General features: G+C 36.9%; 3 protein-coding genes across 9 annotated transcripts in view; 1 reads left to right on the top strand and 2 right to left on the bottom strand.

Moving 5' to 3' along the window:
• LOC107045320 (sn1-specific diacylglycerol lipase alpha) overlaps positions 1-7273 on the bottom strand; it is a 32494-nt gene extending 25221 nt beyond the window's left edge. For all 3 annotated transcript variants that reach the window (XM_015267548.1, XM_015267549.1, XM_015267550.1), the window contains exon 1: positions 5983-7273. In XM_015267548.1, coding sequence (XP_015123034.1) covers positions 5983-6077 — 95 coding nt within the window. In that variant the 5' untranslated portion in view covers positions 6078-7273. The remainder of the gene's footprint in view (positions 1-5982) is intronic.
• Positions 1-20163, top strand: part of LOC107045319 (protein strawberry notch) — a 46935-nt gene that overhangs the window by 20530 nt on the left and 6242 nt on the right. The window contains exons 1-7 of one of the 3 annotated variants that reach the window (XM_015267544.2): positions 13973-14304; positions 15489-15576; positions 15648-15746; positions 16577-16798; positions 16887-17003; positions 18240-18863; positions 19567-20162. In XM_015267544.2, coding sequence (XP_015123030.1) covers positions 14284-14304; positions 15489-15576; positions 15648-15746; positions 16577-16798; positions 16887-17003; positions 18240-18863; positions 19567-20162 — 1767 coding nt within the window. In that variant the 5' untranslated portion in view covers positions 13973-14283. Of the gene's footprint in view, positions 1-13972; positions 14305-14928; positions 15324-15488; positions 15577-15647; positions 15747-16576; positions 16799-16886; positions 17004-18239; positions 18864-19566; position 20163 lie in introns of those variants that run through there. The other 2 variants (XM_015267545.2, XM_015267546.2) reach the window with 2 other exon arrangements.
• Positions 7410-13547, bottom strand: LOC107045321 (probable GDP-L-fucose synthase). Of its 3 annotated transcripts, none has more exons than XM_015267556.2 (7): positions 13530-13547; positions 12108-12249; positions 11874-11988; positions 10521-10649; positions 10237-10450; positions 8382-8519; positions 7410-8317 (listed from the first exon to the last, which is right to left on the bottom strand). In XM_015267556.2, exons 2-7 carry the CDS (start codon positions 12236-12238, stop codon positions 8082-8084), a joined length of 963 nt encoding a protein of 320 aa, XP_015123042.1. In that variant the 5' UTR covers positions 12239-12249; positions 13530-13547; the 3' UTR covers positions 7410-8081. The 3 variants fall into 3 exon arrangements, with proteins under 3 accessions (XP_015123042.1, XP_015123041.1, XP_015123040.1); XM_015267555.1 differs by lacking the exon at positions 13530-13547 and adding an exon at positions 12483-12509 and having other exon boundaries at positions 7411-8317; XM_015267554.2 differs by lacking the exon at positions 13530-13547 and adding an exon at positions 12312-12524 and having other exon boundaries at positions 7594-8317.

Raw genomic sequence — 20163 nt, forward strand, 5'->3', positions numbered from 1 at the left:
GGGGGGGGGGATACGGCATTTCGCGTATACCCACTAAGTGGACGTGAAACTCCCCCGAGGGTACATTCTCCAGAAAAAAACAATTTCACTATGTACATTTCGACCAGATATTTTCGCGCACAAATTGATTAGAACAATCGCTCGAATTACAACGAGACAAATTGCATAAATAATTTATGACCCAGATCTCGTGAGCGTGTTGACAGGGGTATTATTAATATACGCGCCCCACGAACAAAGGCACGGGATGCTGCCAACTGTTATTCACCTAAATTTCTCCACACAGCTCTGGTTAAAAATTACACGTCAAAATGCCTCTTAATGTGATCCCACAGTCGTTAAATTAAACTGTTTTTAGATCGTCCCCAAATCCGGGTATTTTGAGGCTCTTCGAGTTATTTGGGAATTGCAGAAATGCTCGTGAATCCATGAGTGGGGGGGGGAGGAGGAGGATCGAATGAAGATGATTCAGTAATTTGATCAGACCCTCGAGATGCTCAGGGGGAGCCAGGTGGATTGATGAAAAACACGCTCATGCGAGAATTGGACGATATTTTTTTTAGACATGCGAAAGCTTTCGGTTTGAGAGAGGTTTCTGAAGGCTTTCCTCGCAAAAAATACTGTAGGAAAAACTACTAGAGAAGAGAAAGCAGCATTTTTCAGACACAGTTGAATTGAATTATTATTTTTTAGATGATAAATCGAACGAATTTATTAAAATGTAAACATTCTGCTTTATATAGTTGACACATTTTCAGTGACGTATTAAATCAAAATTTATTATTATTTTTAAATGGGTCTATTATATTATTTATGGGAGAGACACTTTTATACGAGAATTGAGCTATATTTTCATCTTAAATTCTCCTCTCGAAAAACTTGAATAAGAAACACTAATTAAGAAAAATGAGTAGTTTTTCTAAAAACAAACAAATTTGTTCTCGATCGAACTAAAGAATTTATTCGCCTCATTTTATTTCATGAATTGTTATTTTTTAGATGATGAATTGAACGAATTTATTAAAATGTAAACATTCTGCTTTATATAGTTGACACATTTTCAGTGACGTATTAAATCAAAATTTATTATCATTTTTAAATGGGTCTATTATATTATTTATGGGAGAGACACTTTTATACGAGAATTGAGCTATATTTTCATCTTGAATTCTCCTCTCGAAAAACTTGAATAAGAAATACTAATTAAGAAAAATGAGTAGTTTTTCTAAAAACAAACAAATGTCTTCTCAATCCAACTAAAGAATTTATCCGCCTCATTTCGCCCACTTGAAAATTTTTTACTGCAACGAATAAAAACCATAAAATAAAGAATTTTATTTGATTGAAATGCGCAATTCGCTCGTTCGACTAAATTCCAGTTAAACTCCCCTGAAAGACGACAGTAAAAATCAGACGATATTTTGATTTTTATTAGAATGTTCGGTACACAGCGCACATGTAATTTTACGAGGGAGAGAGATCGATAAATCTCATTCGAAGAGCGGCTAAAACAGGCAGCAGGGGGGGAACAGAAGCAATGGGGGTGGGAGGCCATTCACAAGGCAAAAATGTAACGCTCAGTATGACGTATCGATTTGCAAGGGGCCCACTTTCCCTTCTTTTTCCGACGACAACTCGGTCTCATCGAGTACACAGTCCCGCACCGAATATACCGCACTCGATTACCCCCGGGGTGGAATTTATATCCAGATATTTCCCATCCACTTCCTGCGCAGTGAGATAAGATTGCTTGATTCATTGGGCTTCAGTACTTTAATTACGCGATTCGGTGATATATCGGTGGAGAATCGTTGCGGAGAGTGAATATTCTTGAATTGACGATGAGGGGAAAGTCGAGAGAACAATGTTATTTCGATAGTAATGAAACAATTACATAAATTGATGAAAAAAGAAGACCTTATGTATAGTCTAAACCAATTAATATATGAAATTGAAAGAAAATCCTATTTTTTTCTATGGATTAAGAACATTTTATTCTAAAAAAATTTTTATTGTCAAATGTTGAATTTTTAAAAAAAATTTTATTCACTGAATTTTTCAAGTGGAATCTCTCGAAATATTCAACAATTGACATGAAATTTCAATAAATTTTAGTACTGAAACACCAATTTGTTCTGCTAACTGTTATTGAAAATAAATTGCTGAATATTACGGAAATTCAATGGATAACTATATCCCGTTTTCAATGCATTTGAAATTCATTCCACTTAATGATGTTTTTGTAAAATTTATGGGAATTTAATGCCACATTAACGATCATTGCTAATGTAAAGTGTTAGTAATGTCTCGAACTTTCGAATTCGAGATAAATTAATACATTCAATTGGAATTGAAAGAAGACCCTATTTTTCCGTGGAATCTCTCGAAATATTCAATAACAATTGACATGAAATTTCAATAAATTTCAGTACTGAAACATCAATTTGTTCGGCTAACTGTTATTAAAAATGAATTACTGAAAATTACGGAAATTCAATCGATAATTATATCCCATTTTCAATGCATTTGACATTAGGGCAATGCCCTTAATGATGTTTTTGTGAAATTTATGGGAATTTAATGCCACATTAACGATCATTGCTCATGCAAAGTGTTAGTAATGTCTCGAACTTTCGAATTCGAGATAAATTAATACATTCAATTGGAATTGAAAGAAGACCCTATTTTTCCGTGGAATCTCTCGAAATATTCAATAACAATTGACATGAAATTTCAATAAATTTCAGTACTGAAACATCAATTTGTTCGGCTAACTGTTATTAAAAATGAATTACTGAAAATTACGGAAATTCAATCGATAATTATATCCCATTTTCAATGCATTTGACATTAGGGCAATGCCCTTAATGATGTTTTTGTGAAATTTATGGAAATTTAATGCCACATTAACAGTCATTCCCCATGTAAAGTGTTAATAATGTCTTGAACTTTCGAATTCATTTGTAAAATTAAACACCTCGTTTGCTTAATTCTCCAGTTTGCTATCATCGCATCAAATACAAATTCAAATTTTCATCGGCATTGGAAAACCCATTAAAACTCATTAAAAAACGTTAGAAATAGTGAATTTCTAAAAACATCAGGGATGTTAACCCGAAATATCGTGACGAAAACCTCTATCAACGCACCCACTACCCCGTAAACACGCGTCCAAGATATTATCGTCCTCTCAACTCCCGAAATACCACCTCAGGGCATCAAGTCCTCCCCTTATTTTTCCCCATCTCCCCAGTAATCCAACAATAATCGATGAAGAGATTATCCCACGGATTCGTCAACATCCCGGCGTCTACTGTTACATGCACCATGAATTTTTCCAAACATGCGCAACGTAATCAATAATCCCCGTAAAATGCAAACATCCTCCTCCGCCCCCAGGACCCCTCCCCCAACAAAACCCACGAGGATGAAAAAACGGTAAATCCCGGACTAGGAGAGACTTAAAAACTGCATAAAGAGAAAAAGTTTTAGTTTTTTAGAAATTTAGAAGAAAATAAAAGGTTTGGAAGAATAATTCTTTGGGGGGTGAATGATAATGTATTTTTGGCTTTAATTTGAGAATAAAATGTTCCAGAAAATCAACTGGGTTTTGCGTTTCTGCAGTTTTTTAGAAATTTAGAAGAAAAGAAAAAGTTTGGCAGAATAATTCGTTGGGGGGGTGAATGATAGTGTATTTTTGACTTTAATTTGAGAATAAAAAGTTCCATAAAATCAACTGGGTGTTGCGTTTTTGCAGTTTTTGGAAATTTTTATTTTGTTGTAATTTCACTAAATAGTGAAACTCACTTGAATTTTTATTACATTATAATTTCAAGGATTTTTGCGATTGAAAATTCAAGATTTCATGGGAAAATCACTGGAAGCTGCAACCTCTAATGCAATTATTTAATGAAAATTGACAGAAATCAGGAGAATATTGGTAAATGTATTCTTGAAATTACAATTAATTGAAAAAAAAATTGTCTAGCATTAAAAAAAATTATTTTCATAGAAAAAACATAAAAAACGTATTTCTAAAAACTAAAAAAAATTCTAGATTCCAGAAAAATGCATTATAAATAAATTTTGGCTGTCATTTTCGTCTGAAAATCTGTATCACATTGTAATTTCGCTAAAATTTACGGAAAAACATCAGAAACCCAAATTTTAATTTAATTATTCCGTGAAAATTTATAGAAATCAGGAAAATTCGGGTGAATATGTTTTTGAATTTTCACTTAATTAAAAAAATCACCAAAAAAAGCATAATCGTTTTCAATTTATTGAAAAACATTTAAAAAGCTTGAAAAATTGCATTTCGATTTTGAATTAATAGAAATTTGAGTGATTAATCGCAAAAATTTTTACCTAAAAGCTAAAAAAATCTAGATTCTACAAAACTGCACTTTAGAAAAAATGGTTTCCAGAATTCTGAAAATTCTATCTCTTTGTATGATAACCGGTGATAACACCAAGAGTAATTTCATCCAAGAGGTTATGCCCGTATCTGGGGCAATTCCCCTTTGAATCTTGATGTTTCCACTTGCGTTTTTCACCGCCCGAAACAAAGAGTGACATTTTAAAAGAACAAAGAGACGGACAGATCGATGGGCATAAACGGTGGACTCGTTGACCCGGAATTCACTTCGTGTTTATAATTTTCGTCAGACCCAGTAAACCACGTTCTCCCGGTTGCGTAAACCCCGCGTAGCGCTGCAACTCGCTAAACAATTCATCCGCTCAAAACCAAAAACATTTTAAAAAATCCGACTCACTCAATCCCGTGTGCCCCAGCGAGCGCAAGTCCAGGAAGGACCAAGTCATCGCTTCCAGTGCGCCAACGTCTCCCAAAAGCCACGAGACCCGGCATTGTCAAGCCGCAAGATGCAAACGCAGATGCACTCAGATTTCCAAACACAATAGTATTTAATCTTCAAACCGCAGTGGCACGCATGCATGTGCGTTAATGCACGAGTGTTCGTAGGAAATGCACCCACGTGGACTCGTATAACTGGTGTCCAGTGGGCGTTTCTCGTGAATAAATCTCTTGTTTACGTCTTTTCGCTGGTATATTCTTCGGTTAATACCGTTGAATACCCACGAAACGCGTGAAACCTGAGCTTTATAATAAGGGGCACACCGAAAATAATGCCCGCGGCGTTCGAAATTACACCTGTCGGCGATAAGTGATTGCTTGGGGGATGGGGAAGGGATAATTTCGACGAATTATTGTCACAATATCGCACGCGGGAAAATTCAGGAAACGGTTTTGCAAAGTTTTTGGAAACGATATTTGCGTCCGAATGGATTTCTGAGCTGATGAATATTTTTTACAACTCTCTGGAAAAAAAGACGCAGATTTCGAGGCCAAGCGTTCACCGCTTCGCTGCTGACATCACATTTAAGAATATCAGGAATACTTAAAAACCAAAATATGAAAAAATTGATTTTTTCGTATTTTCATTTTCAATGGGCTGTTTAATTATAAATCAAAAACACGGAAGTGTTTATAGTTTAGAGAACTCGAATTAAAAGATTTCGACGGCTTCAATGCAACGAATTTAATGCGATGCGCTTCCAAAGATTTAATAACCCAAAAAATTAATCAAAACCTCACACAGATGAAGATCATGATTTTAAAAAATCAAAAAATGAATGATCATCGTGAAAAAATATAATGAGGAGAATCACAAATCCCCATTAAAATGAAAAACCGATTTATTCATAATTCAGCAAACTCCAAGACAACTTCAATCAAACAATTCCGATCACTTCAATAAACCGAATTTAATACGACGCGCTAGAGCCCCACAAAATCCTCAACTCTAAACAAACTTAACCCGAAAAATGATTGAAAACATTGTATCACAAAACTGAATGACAATCCTGAAAAAATCATGACAGGATAAATCACAAATCCCCATTAGAACGATCCCATCTCTCTCGCGAAATTCCTCCGTATCAATTCAATCAATTACTCACCAAATGAGATGAAGAACGAGAAGAAAAGCACCGGGCACAACGAGATCGTCGCTTCCGACGCTCCATCTTCTTCGGAACACCACAATACCCGGCATCCTTCACATCCAGCCCAATTAGCGCTGATCAATTACAAATAAATCCTCAATACTGCGTAAACCCCGTCGCTCTGGGGTCGTCATCGCGATCCCCCACGATCACCGGGTTTAACCCTGACGATTATCATCGTCTAGAGCCCACCAAAACCCTATCCTCACACCGCCAGCATTCCCGAGCCTCTTGCAAATGTAATTCCAGTTGTCGCGAGTTTAATTCCTCTTTCGTCTCCATCCACTGATGCGAGCTCACACGATTTCACACGTGAGTGGGCACGAGTTTTCGTCGTCCTCTGTTCTTCAAACCTACTTTAACAACTGTAAATCTCAACATCGGGCGGATAATTACTGCCCCAGCAGTGCAGCAGAGTCAATTAATATCCATTATCGTTTGTTTATCCGAGATCCCAGTTACATCACTTTAATTAAAGTCTACCCTTTTTCCTCTCCTGGAGCCACTCGTGTCTCAATGGTTTTGCGAATACTCTCCCTTTGGTTTTCATTATTCAATTGGCCACTTATTTCCACTCAAAGAACGCTCGTTTAATTATCGAGAGAAGCGATTAACATCGTTTGCGATTAAAAACTCAGAGGAAACGTTTTGTTAATTTGAAATTGTTCAGGCAATTGCTCATGAGGAACTGCTCTTTTCGGGGGGTGAGGGAGTCCTCGGGGGTGTCACGTGCTAATGTCACTCGGCGATTAAAGCCCTCTCAGGTGGATTTCAGAAAGGGCAAAGTGAAAAAATGAACATTCTATTTTCATGGCCCGCGAGGCAATACCACCTCGAGCGCACTGACGCTCATACCAGTGGGAATAATTTCCTCTTCGGGGTGCCAGGACGGCGTCGGCGTCTGACGCCTTCAGCGCCTGCGTACATCAATCTCATCGCGAACAACATCTGAATGAAGATGTACAAGTAACAGCATTTTTTTTTTCACTCTTTTTGCGCGTTTCTCATTTTGCTTTCCCAATGTGGGAAAAAGTAAATGAGAACTTGGAAATGGGGCCGATGGGCTGGACTCGATTGGGGGATGCTTTCCATCCTTCACCCCAAAAAGCCACCGCTATTTATATTGACAATCGATAATTGAATTATACTGGTTGATTAATCGTTCATTGGATTGTTAAAGTAGCGAGATTAAATGAATTTTATTTTTTATTTCTTGGGGAGGGCATCGCGTGCTTATTCCCTTGGTAATATGTGGAACAATTTTCTTGGGCTCCTGTGAACAGCCAGGGTAAACTAGTTTATGGACAATTATTATTTCCAACCCTTCTGGCTTAATCAGGGTGTTGTTAATGGTAATTGGAATCGAAATATCAGATGATAAATATCACGTGGATTAGGAGCGTGATTTGAGAAATTATTGTGGGGGGGTAGCTAGTTCGGATTAAAAGGGAAAACTGATTTATTCATTTGGGAATTTTTAGTCAGTTGTCTAATTGGACTACTCCAATTCTGACAATTCCCAGTCATCGACTTTAAACGAATTTGAGAATGTGAAAATTTTAATATTTATGAGATGGGACTTTTTAGATTATGATGTTTAGCCTTTTATCGATGATAATTTGTTGTGTATTGAATTGAAGAAAAATTAAATTAATTCGATTTAATTTAATTCAAGAAAAAATGGGAAAATTAAGACATTGTATGAATTGGGAGATAGCCTAGTCTAACATGAATTTTCAGATACCCTTGTTTTTAAAAATAAAATTGAAATGCTATTGTCTAAGTGAAAGTAAGAGACGATCGTACATGAAGATAATTGAGAGGGAGGAAAAGAACAGATACGTGACGATATATTAATTTCCAATTAGTTGTCTAATTGCGAAGAAAAAACACGGAAGTGTTTGTAATCTAGAGAACTTAACAGTTCAGGCGACTTGAATAACTCGTCAGCTCAGTGAAATTTAATAACGTCGCCAAGTTGATAATCATCAAATATGATATTTATATCGTGATATTTCCCATGTGATATTTCGTCGATGGTAATTTCTCGCGTTTCAGTTTCTTGCTTGGTGGTAGTTCTCAATGTACCAGTTGACAGTCTCTTTTATCGCCTCGTCGAAAGGTGTGAATTTAAAATCGGGCAGATGACTTCTCAATTTTTTGTTACTCGCGGTTTTCTTGTGTTGTCCATCGGAGGCACTTGTGTCGAAGACTATTTTACCTCGAAAGCCGAAAGCTTTTGATATCGTCTCGGCTGCGTGAGCTATCGTCACCTCGTCGGTCTCGTCCACTTGAAAGAAGTTATGAGTTGAGTTGATGTGTGTGCGAATGTCATTTCAATTTGGGTTCAGTACCTGATAGGATAATTGGCTCGGGGGAGTTGTAGGCACGGAGGACCCAGATGAATAGCTTCGCTAAGTCTAGACTGTAGATGAACTGACGAAGGGGCTTGCCGGTCCCTAGTACTGTGAAGACTTTTTCGTCTGTGTTGCCTGCAATTGGATTAATGGGATTGTTAACGAAGGATTTCGGTGGTCGGCATCTGAGTGGAAAGGACCAGCGGTTGATTTCATGCTGAATTTTTTTGGGGTCTTTGGAAGCTCGGAGATTCACGGAGGAAAAAAATTCAGAGAAAACGAATTTGAGGGGAAATTTTATTAGATTTCTGTTGAACTTCTGCTGAAAATTCTTGAAGTGTGGGACCAATTCTGGTAAAGAATTCCGCAACTTTATTGCGCTTTTTTTAATAGAAAATGTCTAATAGAAAATACTTCATAGGAAAAATCACGGAATTTTATATTTCGGACTTTTTCTGTTGAAACAGTTTTCATAAGAATGCCTCGATATGGATTTCCCAAGTTTTTCCACTCCATTTTGCTTGTCATTTCAATAAAAGAATTTTAAAAAATAATTTTTTTAATTCTCAAAAGAATTCTTCAAAGAAAGAATTTTTTAATTCTTTTAAAAATTAAATATTTTGTAGAATTTTAAAGAATTTTTGGAATTCTTTTAAGAATTAAAAAAAATAGAAGAAACAAAAAAATTTAACAAATTTGAGCTTAGTTGTGCAACAAACATAATTAAATTGTTGTTTAATCTTTGTGTGCGGTTTAAAGATGAATAAAATCCCCGCTGCGAGTGCATTCTCAATCGATACAATCCTGGGTAGCCAGTCGTCGACAATATATCGACGGATTACCGCTGTTGGCTACGCTTCAGCCCCATCAACAATCCAATCCAATTAAAACTAATGCAACTGTATACGGATTCGATGCGGTTTGCCTCCGAGATTTCAATAATCCAGTCATCAATGCAGAATATTTAATTCTAGAATTCAGCAATCGGAGGTTGAAAGAGATAATTCAACTCAATTTTAGAACGAGATTTCGATGGACTGTGAAATTTTAATAATGCTGAAAAAACATGCAAAAATTTCATAGAAAGACCTAGAGCTTTCTCTAAAAAAATCCAATTGAATTTATGTTAGAACTCTGTAAGAATTCTCTGGATGTCGTATCGGAATTTTATTAAAAATGTTTACAGCTGTTGATTTTTCTGGTTTTTTCTTGGGATTTTATTAGGACAAAAAAATGAAAATACAGCAGAAAAAACTTGGAAAATTTGCCACCACGAATTTCTATAGAAAAATCAAAATCTCAATCTCCTATAGAAATGGCTTAAAAAATAAATAGAACTCCAATTGAATTTTTATAGGACAGAATTTTTTATAATAGAATTTAATGGAGGATTCACTAGGTTGTTCTCAGGGATAGCCAGATAGGTTAATATCAGGGTTTTAGGGGAAAAAATAATTAAATTTTAGGTTTCACTGAAAACTCAGTAAAATTCCCCAATTTTAAGCAGCTTAAAGTCGAGAATTCCCTAATTTATTTGAATTTCCAATCTAGTATGTATATTCAGTGCCGAATTAAATTGAATTTTCAGTGAAATCTTAAATTTCATCATTTTTTGTGTCACTGTCCTAAAAATTCAAGAATACATTTACCGGAATTTTCTGATTTGCTATTAATTTTCATTTTCAGGGAAAAATAGAACTGAAATTTACAGTTCTCTTTGATTTTTCCACGAAATTCTGAATTTTCAATTACGAAATTCCTCGAAATTCCAGTGGTAATTAAATTCGATAAAAATTTCCAAAAATTGTACTGGAAATTTCATACAAAAATATTCAACTTGTAATTGACTCACCATCCTTGATGATATCATACATCTTGTGCATGAGTCCTGGTATGACATGACCGGATTGAACATTAAAATTGTCATGCGGTCCGAATACGTTGCAGGGAATGACACTAGTATACATTCTTCGGTGCTGCTCGAAGTACCCACGATTAGCGATATCTATGAGTCTCTTAGCATAGCTGTAGCCGTAGTTGGAAGGATGCGGGGGTCCGTTGTGTACCTGAAGCACATCCAATAATTAACATTGAGGGACTCTTCCCCAGCGGAGTGCATGCAGCCATTTCAGTTACCATAGTCTCGTCAATCGGATAAGTCGTCTTATCAGGGAATATACAAGTGGACAAGCAAGACACTACTTTGACGACGTTCGTCTCGTGCGCTGTTTGGAGGACATTGTCGTTCATTAGAAGATTGTTGCGCTGGAAAATAATTGGGGTGACAATTTCATTAAGGGGTGATTGGATGGGCCAGACATATCTTGGAATTCCAATTTTAAACGCTATAGGTCGATCCAAAAATATGAATCTGTTGTAGATTCTGTTTACATCAGGGTATTTTGCGAATTTAGTCTTGTTTTTGATGTTTTTTGATGCATTTCAAGACACAAATTCTTTTTCATCAATTGCAATATCATCAATTGCTCGAATTATTCTGGTTATTCAGTTTTCGTCATTAGAACGGTCTAGTGATGAAGAATGAAGGTCTTATTAAAGGAAATAAAATACAACCTTATTCTCTGTTATTTGAAGAACTGCAATAGTTTACAATGATAAAAAAAATGAAAAGATTTAGTTGATGTTAAGTATTAACGAATGAGGTGAATAGTTTAGAAACCGTAAGAATACATGTTATTTTGCGAATTTAGTCTTGTTTGTGATGTTTTTGATGCACTTGAGGACACAAATTTCCTTTCTAAATATCATCTATTCCTCGAAATATTCTAGTTATTCAGTTTTCGTCATTAGAACGGTCTAGCGATGAAGAATGAAGGTCTTATTAAAGGAAATAAAATACAAACTTATTCTCTGTTATTTGAAGAACTGCAATAGTTTACAATGATAAAAAAATGAAAAGATTTAGTTGATGTTAAGTATTAACGAATGAGGTGAATAGTTTAGAAACCGTAAGAATACATGTTATTTTGCGAATTTAGTCTTGTTTGTGATGTTTTTGATGCACATAAGGACACAAATTTCCTTTCTAAATATCATTAATTGCTCGAATTATTCTGGTTATTCAGTTTTCGTCATTAGAACGGTCTAGTGATGAAGAATGAAGGTCTTATTAAAGGAAATAAAATGCAAACTTATTCTCTGTTATTTGAAGAACTGCAATAGTTTACAATGATGGGAAGAATGGAAGAATTTAGTTGCTGTTAATTAGGCTCCCAAATTATTAACACCATTTGTTAACTATTAACAAATATGGTTAACAGTTAAGAAGCCCTAAGAATACATTGAATTCCCAAATTTCGTTAATAAGAAATTGTTTTGAAATAGCAAAAAAATCTGGAAGAGGAGAATAGAAACGTAAAACGGATGAAAACATTGAAATATTTCCATTTAAATTGAAATTCTCAGTTACGTCTTTTCCCTAGAATGTGTCGATTGAAAAACCTTGATAAAAAATAGTTTTGCAATTACCAAAAAATCTAGATTGTGGGACATGTTATGGAAGAGCCCTCCAACCATAGCAGCCAGATGAATCACATGTGTTGGTTTGTATTTATCAAATAGAGCAACAGTGCTTTGTTTATCACTGCAAGAAAAATAATACTGTATAATAAATTGGTCGGGCGGCCTCAAGACGTTTTAGTGAGTGTCATAAAAACAGAGGAAATATGTCAGTACCATTGGAACAATTTTTAATCGCCTCACCATAAATTTGCGTCTTTGGAGCCAACGAAAATCCACTTCTCGTCATCTCTCTTATCAGTTTCAACAATTTTCTCGATGGCTTTGCCGACGAGACCGGTTCCACCCGTTACCAGAATAACTTTTTCACCCATAGTTCAGTTATCTGTAATTGAATTTCGATATTTATTATTGAATTACACTGGCTGGAGGTTATATGTGAGCTACCAATGCGATGGAGAGAGTTAATTTGTAACGAAAACCGAGAGCTTGGGCAATCGATAGCGACTGATAACAATATTTCCAGATTTTTCCGGGTGCTTTTGAGCCTATTCTACTGTTCGTGAACAAATGAAATTGAAAATGTTGCGGAGGGGTGTTGTGGTTTTTAAAAAATACTAGTGGCATCTGGAGCTGATCTTCGTGCGCTCCGAAAAATCATTTCGGAGCAGGTTGGAGGAAGAGTGACGGAAATTGTCGAGGGACTGTTCGTCTCTCTTCATTCAGACACTGATGATTTTTTTAATCATTTGGGCATTCTTTTAGAAATTTGTTAATGCGGTTTTTTATAACAATATAACATAAATAATATAATATAATATAGAATGATATATAATATAATATATATATGATAGTTTATGTTGTTTTTATAATAATATAAACTATCTTATTATAAAAAACACAATTTTTCATTTCCATAAACAATCAATAAAAACGTTTATTTAGGGCTTGTTTTAGCAAAAACATTTGTTTTTGTTTTGAAGGGAAAATTCGAAAGAAAATTATATGAGAGAATTTTGAATGTTTATAAAATAGCCAATTCTATAGAAAATGCCAATAGCTATTATTTTACAGAAAAATTTAGTAGAAATTCATATTTCTATAAAATTCTGCTACAAAATTTGAATATTCTAACTTTTCTACATTTTTTTCTTCTCTCTTCGTTGAAAAAGATGGCAGAAAAAACTGAGAAAATTTGAGGCGGGGAATTTCTATAGAAAATATTTCAACAGAATAAGTTGTGTAGAAAAATCTAATTCTGATGAGCAAGAAAATTAATCGTGTCGGGAATAATCAAACGCCAAAAAAATCTCTTCTATTCTTCCTTTACTAATAAACTCCAAAATGAATAAATAGCAATAATAATAAAATTCATAATCATCCCGAGATAATTAAAACTCAAAAAACAAAACGATAAAAATAATTTACAATGAAGATTCCCAAATTTCTGCAAAAATGAATTCAAAAAACCGAAATGAATGAATGACTAAATGAGCTGTTATAAATGATTAACCGTAAAATATAAAATAAAAATCCCCAAAAAATTAACAATCCCTCGCATTATTCCCCCATTCTTCTAAAAAAAAACTAAAAAAATTGCAGTTGAACCGAAAAATTAAACGAAACCGGGGAAGTAAAGCCGCCAGTGTCCACCGACGGTACTACCTTTTCCTCCGTTTTACATAATACAAAGGGTTAAAAATCCAACGGAGTTAAAAATAATGCCTAGTCCCGGAATTCACAGCTAGTGGCGCTGGGCTCGTGCGGCAAGGCACGATCGATCGTATCCGAGGGGGTGTTGCTTTTTTTCAATATATTTATCATTTCCCTTTCCCCAATTACCGCGAATCCGAATGAATTTTGATGGCGGAGTATTTTTCAACGTCATTTTCCGCCCTTAAAAACCCTATCCCCCGGCTTTCGACGATTTCAAATGACTCCGTTAGTCCCTCACGACTTTCCGCGTTCTTTTCTTTTTGCCGCGAATACTTAAATCATGTAACGATCTGCGCTGCGCACCCGCAGCGTTGCCAGATCGTCTCTCACCTCCCGATCAAATCCTCGACGCTTCGAGTTTGCGGACTCCAATCGGCCGTTTCGAGGGGAATAAATCGGTTAATCCCGGGCAAATAGAATTCTTAAAAATCCCCAGTGCCGCTGTTAAAGCCTGATGGAGTTTTAAATTGAATTTAAACACCTGTCGTTGGGGCATCGAGTGCTCAATCACGGAGACATGGCAACCCTGTAGAACCTTCAGAATCCCTCCGACAGATTCGTCGAAATCAACGCGGGTGTTTTTGTAATTCTCAATCGTGGTGCACCGTGGGTCGGACCGAGGGTACCGAGCTAAAATGGCGTCAACCTAGTGCGGGTATACGCGCTTCCCGGACAGCCAGCAATCGCCCGTGAACCAAACAAAATGCCACGAGCCAAGAGAAACGTAAGTTAATCAACAAATATTTATTTTCATCCACTGTCAGGGCTCGTGATAAATCGCGGGGCGAGAGAGTCCATCCGCCGATGGACTCCGTCACGGTGATATCCGGAAGTTGATTGAAAAAACAAAAAATAATTCTACTCTACGTCGGAAGTCACGCTCTTGTCAATTTTTCGGAAATATAGTTCGCGGTTTTTTGCTCCACTGTCGCATGGTTTCCGGCCCATCGTTCACCCGTTCGTCCACGTTTTTTCGTATCAATCGCTCATTATCGGCGTTAATGCATCTGGGATATTTTTTTTACATCGTTAAACTATTGTTAATAACTAAAGAATGAAGAATGATTGAGTTAATCCGTTGAATCGGATGAATTTTTGCGTTTCGGGTGGCGAAATGACCCCGAAAAATCGCCAGCACCGCTGATTTCTCTCCACATGGCATTTTTCACCGAAACCCAAGTTGAAAAAAAAACAAATTCCACCCCGTTCCCGCCCCTCTGCAGCGCTACGATCTTCGTCTATTTTATTTCTCATCTCTCCGCTCTCAACCCGCCTGTCAGCCAAGCGGTCTCTCGTGTTTTTTTCCCCCCGTTTTTTTTTTGTTGAGTATTTTTTTTTGCACTGGGGATCCCTTCGCTGAAGTCGTCTCCTTGCAGTCGCGAATCTGGGGTGATTTACGCGGATCGCGAGAGCCTTGAGGAGTCGATTGCACTCGATTCACGGCTGTTCACGCGAGCGCGTGGATAATCTTGCCATTAATCGAGTAAACGCGGTGTTTACGAGCTGTTGTTTGGGGCTTTGTCAGGTGCATTTGGCAGAAGTTGGGGGATTTACTGGGACTCGAGAGGTGGGAGACAGATTTATCGGAGAGCTCGCAGGATTTTTGCGGGGGGCAGCGAGCTTTTGCGGCGTGAATGTGCAGTTTTGGGGGGATTAATAACGTGGGGTTTGTGCATCATTTTTTATCTCGAATGATATAAGGAATTCGGAACTCGTGGAGAGGGATCAACGAATTTTATGCAGGTCTGGTGGTCACAACGTTTTCAAACATAACCTAGATTTTTAAGACGCGATTGTCGCGTTTTTTTGTTGTGAATTTTGGGGGAAAATTTGCTGCGAGATTTTTGCAATTGTTGGGGGCTCTATTTTTGCGTCAGTGGAGGTGCTGATGGTTTTTGGTTTTTACAGTCGAAGAAGTATAAGGATGCAATGAGTGATGAGAGCAGTGGAAGTGACTTCGATGACGACGAGGATCCCGATAAAATCGAGGTTCCTGGTGAGTTTATTTCTCGGGGGAGATGGGGGTTTCGGGTGACGGAGGAGTGATTGGTTTATTGTTTTTGTCAGGCGGGGGGAAGGACCTGGCTACTGCTGCTGGCATCAAGGAGGAGATTGCTGGGGATGCTGGAGGGACTCCAGGGGTTAAGGTCGAGGGAAATCCTGGTGGTGAGCATTTGTCCAGAGAGTGCAGCTCAATTTATAAAACTATTTGACATTTTTTGTTCAAAACGTTTTTTTCCTCTTTTTTTATTTCAATCTGTTTTTTTATTGGGAATTAGTAAAGTGGTGATTATTTCAATAGGAATGCTTCAATTATGAGAGACGATTTGTTAGTTCTAATGAATTCTCTATTGAGGTCAATGCAAGTTGTTGGATCAAAATGAAAGATCATCAAGTGTTAATGGATTGATTTTTAAGTAATAAAACCTTTATTTGATTGAAATGAAGGATATCTAATCCAAATTTGAAGCTTAAAATTCTAAGAGCAATTTTTTAAAATAGTTTAGGCGTAGAATGTCAAATATTCGGAGCCTAGTTTAATTAATCATCAATTAATAAACATTGCATGCACAACAGTAGATCTAAAAATGTCGTTAGAATTTTTTAGAGGTTTTTCTATTTATTATTATTTTTGAAAGTGAATAAATTGTTGTCGTTATCTCAATGAAAACGTTAATTGTTCGAAACATTTATTTAATCGTGTATGTAATTATATTTTTATACTCACAAAAGCTATTTATTTTACGTGAATAGAATGAAAATGGAATTCAATTTTAATTTTCAATGAATGCAATTCCATTTATTTGATTCAAATAAAGTCCATTCAATTCAAAATTGTTTTTGAACACTCCAAGAGCAACTTGTTAACAGTAGGAATGTCAATAGAATGAAATAAATAATCCATTCATAATTAATTAATCGCGAATGGAATTGAATTGATAATTAATAAATTATGAGACATTGAGCGCATGCAAAAATGATTTTTAATTTCCCAGTGAATCCAAAAATGTCATCAAAAATTCCTGGTGGCCTGGTAACGAAACCCGCGACCCCAGGGTACGAAATGGTGAGGGTTGGTGGATCCCAGGGGGCTCCCCAGGGTTTCCCCAATCAAGCACAACTCAATCAAATGGCTCAGTTCGGCGGTGGAGCTGGTATGCCATTCGGTAATTTTCCTCCCGGTCTCGGATTCAACGCAGCTGCACTGTTCCAACAGAGTGAGTCCTCCCATTATTTTTCAATAATGTGTTTAGTCGCCCGGTCGAATTTTTTTCATTGAAATCATAATGTTCGTTACTGTTTTAGTGGGCAATTTCATGGGCAGCTTCATGGGTATGTCTGATATGAACATGGGCGCCAATCCATTCCTACAGCTCTTGAATCAAAGTGGGCTTCATCCGAATTGGGCTGCTGGACTGCCAGGTTCGTCATTATAACTATCATCTCATTATTTTATCGCAGAGAATACTTATTAACGAATTATGGAAATTGAAGCGTTTTAATTTCCATAAATTGAGCGAGTTTTGTTTTTTTAATTTATTTCAAGCTTTTTTATTGGGAATTAATTAAAAAAAGAGATGGAGCCAATCTATTTTGACTCTGTCAATAAAAAAATTGAGTTAATGAAAAATTAGTTTAATTTTGAATTAAGAATGCTCATTCTTCGATTGATGAATATTTTAAAAGGTGGGGAGGTGTTACTCAATAATTTCTGTAACTTGTTTTTTCTCATGCTAAAAGTCTGTTCATTGGAATTCCAGTCGATTCGATCGAACCCTCGTTACCATGGTTAAAGCACAAATTCACACTATTACCCAAGTCGAGTGACAGATGAACTTGAGTTTTCATTTTTTTCGAAAACAAAAATTTTGTGTATATGGATTGATTTCACATTATTAACTCTATGTGACTGGGCTCACATATTTTAACTATTTTATAGACATTTTACATTTTTAAAGAGTGTGGAGACCCCCTCGCTCAATCATGAATTTCCCCTTTTCAAGAAGTAAGTGAAGTCTTTAAAAAACAGCTTCTTAGTACTCTGACATTTTCATTCATTCAATTCACTAGTAAAGTGAGAAAAGGAGATGATGCAGTTCTAATTTAAATAAGTTTTTAGGATTTTTTTTATAGTTTAATATATATATAAGAGAAACAATTAATTTTGCAGTTAATTTTTTCTGAATACTTATTTTTAAAAAATGGAAATAGGGAATTTAACTGTTCATAAAAACTTTCTTTCGTGGAAAAAAAAACCGACATCAACTATTCTCCACAATTAATTTTCGCAAAATATCCTCATCACAATTAAAAAATAATATAATATTAATAATTTAAATTTCCGATTGATGATGAATCAACTATTTAATAATACAGAACCAGAGATTTTTCATCTAGTGAATAATTCCAATTTCTCAAAAGGAATTATCAATTAACCAAATAATCGGCAATCCTCCTCCCTAAATTATCGATTAATAAAACAGTTCAGACTTTGAATATTAAATTGATGATTACTTGAGTAATTAAAAAATGAACAGTGATGTTAACTAATTGACGGTTTCAAAATTTACCGGTAATTATGATTTCCGAGAATGGCTGTCCCAGCAAGAGTTAAATTCACCTGACAACCCCCTTCTGACAAAACCCCTGACCCCCCAGGAAAAGCAGTCTCCCAGCTGTGGATGAACTCGGCAGACCCCACGAAGATGATGCAGCCGACAATTCCCGAGGAAGACGAGGCCGACGACGAGGAGATGGGTGTGGCCGAGACCTACGCCGACTACATGCCCACAAAGTTGAAACTAGGTCGCAAGCACCCAGACCCAGTGGTCGAAACGGCCTCCCTGTCGAGTGTGGAGCCAACTGACGTCTGGTACAAGGTGTCCCTGCCCGAGGAGACGATAAAATCGGGTGCCCTGTCGGCTCTCCAACTCGAGTCCATCACCTACGCCTCCCAGCAGCACGAGCACCTCCTCCCAGACGGCAGTCGAGCGGGTTTCCTCATCGGCGATGGAGCTGGTGTGGGCAAGGGCCGAACAATCGCCGGAATAATCTTCGAGAACTACCAGAAGGGCCGGAAACGCGCCATCTGGGTGTCAGTCTCCAACGATCTCAAGTACGACGCTGAACGAGACCTGAAGGACATTGGGGCGGGCAAAATCGACGTTCACCCCCTCAACAAATTCAAATATGCCAAGATATCGTCAGCTGTCAATGGAAATGTCAAGAAGGGGGTGATCTTCAGTACCTACTCAGCATTGATCGGTGAATCCACTCAGTCAGGTGAGGGAATTGGAAATTTTGGATTAATATCTGTTAATTGATAAGTTTAATGATAGTGGATGGAACAATATCACATGTACAAATTTTATAGAAAAAATGGATTTGATTCCATTTTTTATACGATTTGTTCTATTGGGATTTGTTCTCGAGTGAAATTCTTATCTACTTTTGTAGTCGAACATCAGAGGTTTCAGTTGAGCCCCATTTGGCACCAATTGAAAAATCTGAAAAAAAATTAGTTTACTTTTGGAAGAACAATAATGAAATAATTAAAAAATTGAAATTCATGAAAATTACGAGCGTTTTCTATAAATAACATACACAATCAATTTTCCTTCATAAAAATTATTTTGGAATCGTACCAAATTTATTCATTTTCCATAGTGTTACCGGGAAATGATGTCACGGACAAAAAAATAAGATTTCCGCAAAATTAGACAATTTCAATTATTTGTTTATGAATAACGAATGTTTGAAAAAAATAATAATTCTGTGCAAAATGTCAATTGAGTGACGCAGAATATTCATGATTTTTTAATTGACAAAACGGTTGGATCTATAGTGTGGCCTGTCCCAAACTGTAAATGATCCTTGGATATCCTAAATGAAGAGAAAACAGGAAAAGAGTGGAAGAAATTTCGGAAATTCATGTCGAGAAATTAAAAATAGAAAATGTGAACCCAATATTTCCCGTTTATCGCAGGTGGTAAATACAAAAGTCGATTGAAGCAGCTGCTCCAGTGGTGCGGAGAGGACTTCGACGGCCTCATAATCTTCGACGAGTGTCATCGAGCCAAGAACCTCTGCCCCACGGGCAGCTCCAAGCCCACGAAGACAGGTCTCACAGTCTTGGAGCTTCAGAACAAGTTGCCAAAGGCACGAGTGGTGTACGCCAGTGCGACAGGCGCCTCAGAGCCCAGGAACATGGCTTACATGGTGCGCCTGGGGATCTGGGGTGAGGGCACGCCATTCCCAGAGTTCAACGACTTCATAGCGGCCGTTGAGAAACGAGGGGTGGGGGCTATGGAGATCGTCGCCATGGACATGAAACTGAGGGGAATGTACATCGCTCGACAGCTGAGTTTTCACGGTGTTGCTTTCAAAATTGAAGAGGTACCTCTCTCCAAGGACTTCACCAAGGTCTACGATCACTCGGTTAGGCTGTGGGTGGACGCCATGCAGAGGTTTCACGAGGCTGCTGAGCTGATTGACGCTGAGAACCGTATGAAGAAGACGATGTGGGGACAGTTCTGGTCGTCGCATCAACGGTTCTTCAAGTATCTCTGCATCGCTGCTAAGG

The sequence above is a fragment of the Diachasma alloeum genome, unplaced genomic scaffold (assembly GCF_001412515.2).
Source record: "Diachasma alloeum isolate Michigan unplaced genomic scaffold, Dall2.0 Dall_scaffold_00914, whole genome shotgun sequence".
Taxonomy (NCBI): Eukaryota; Metazoa; Arthropoda; class Insecta; order Hymenoptera; family Braconidae; genus Diachasma; species Diachasma alloeum.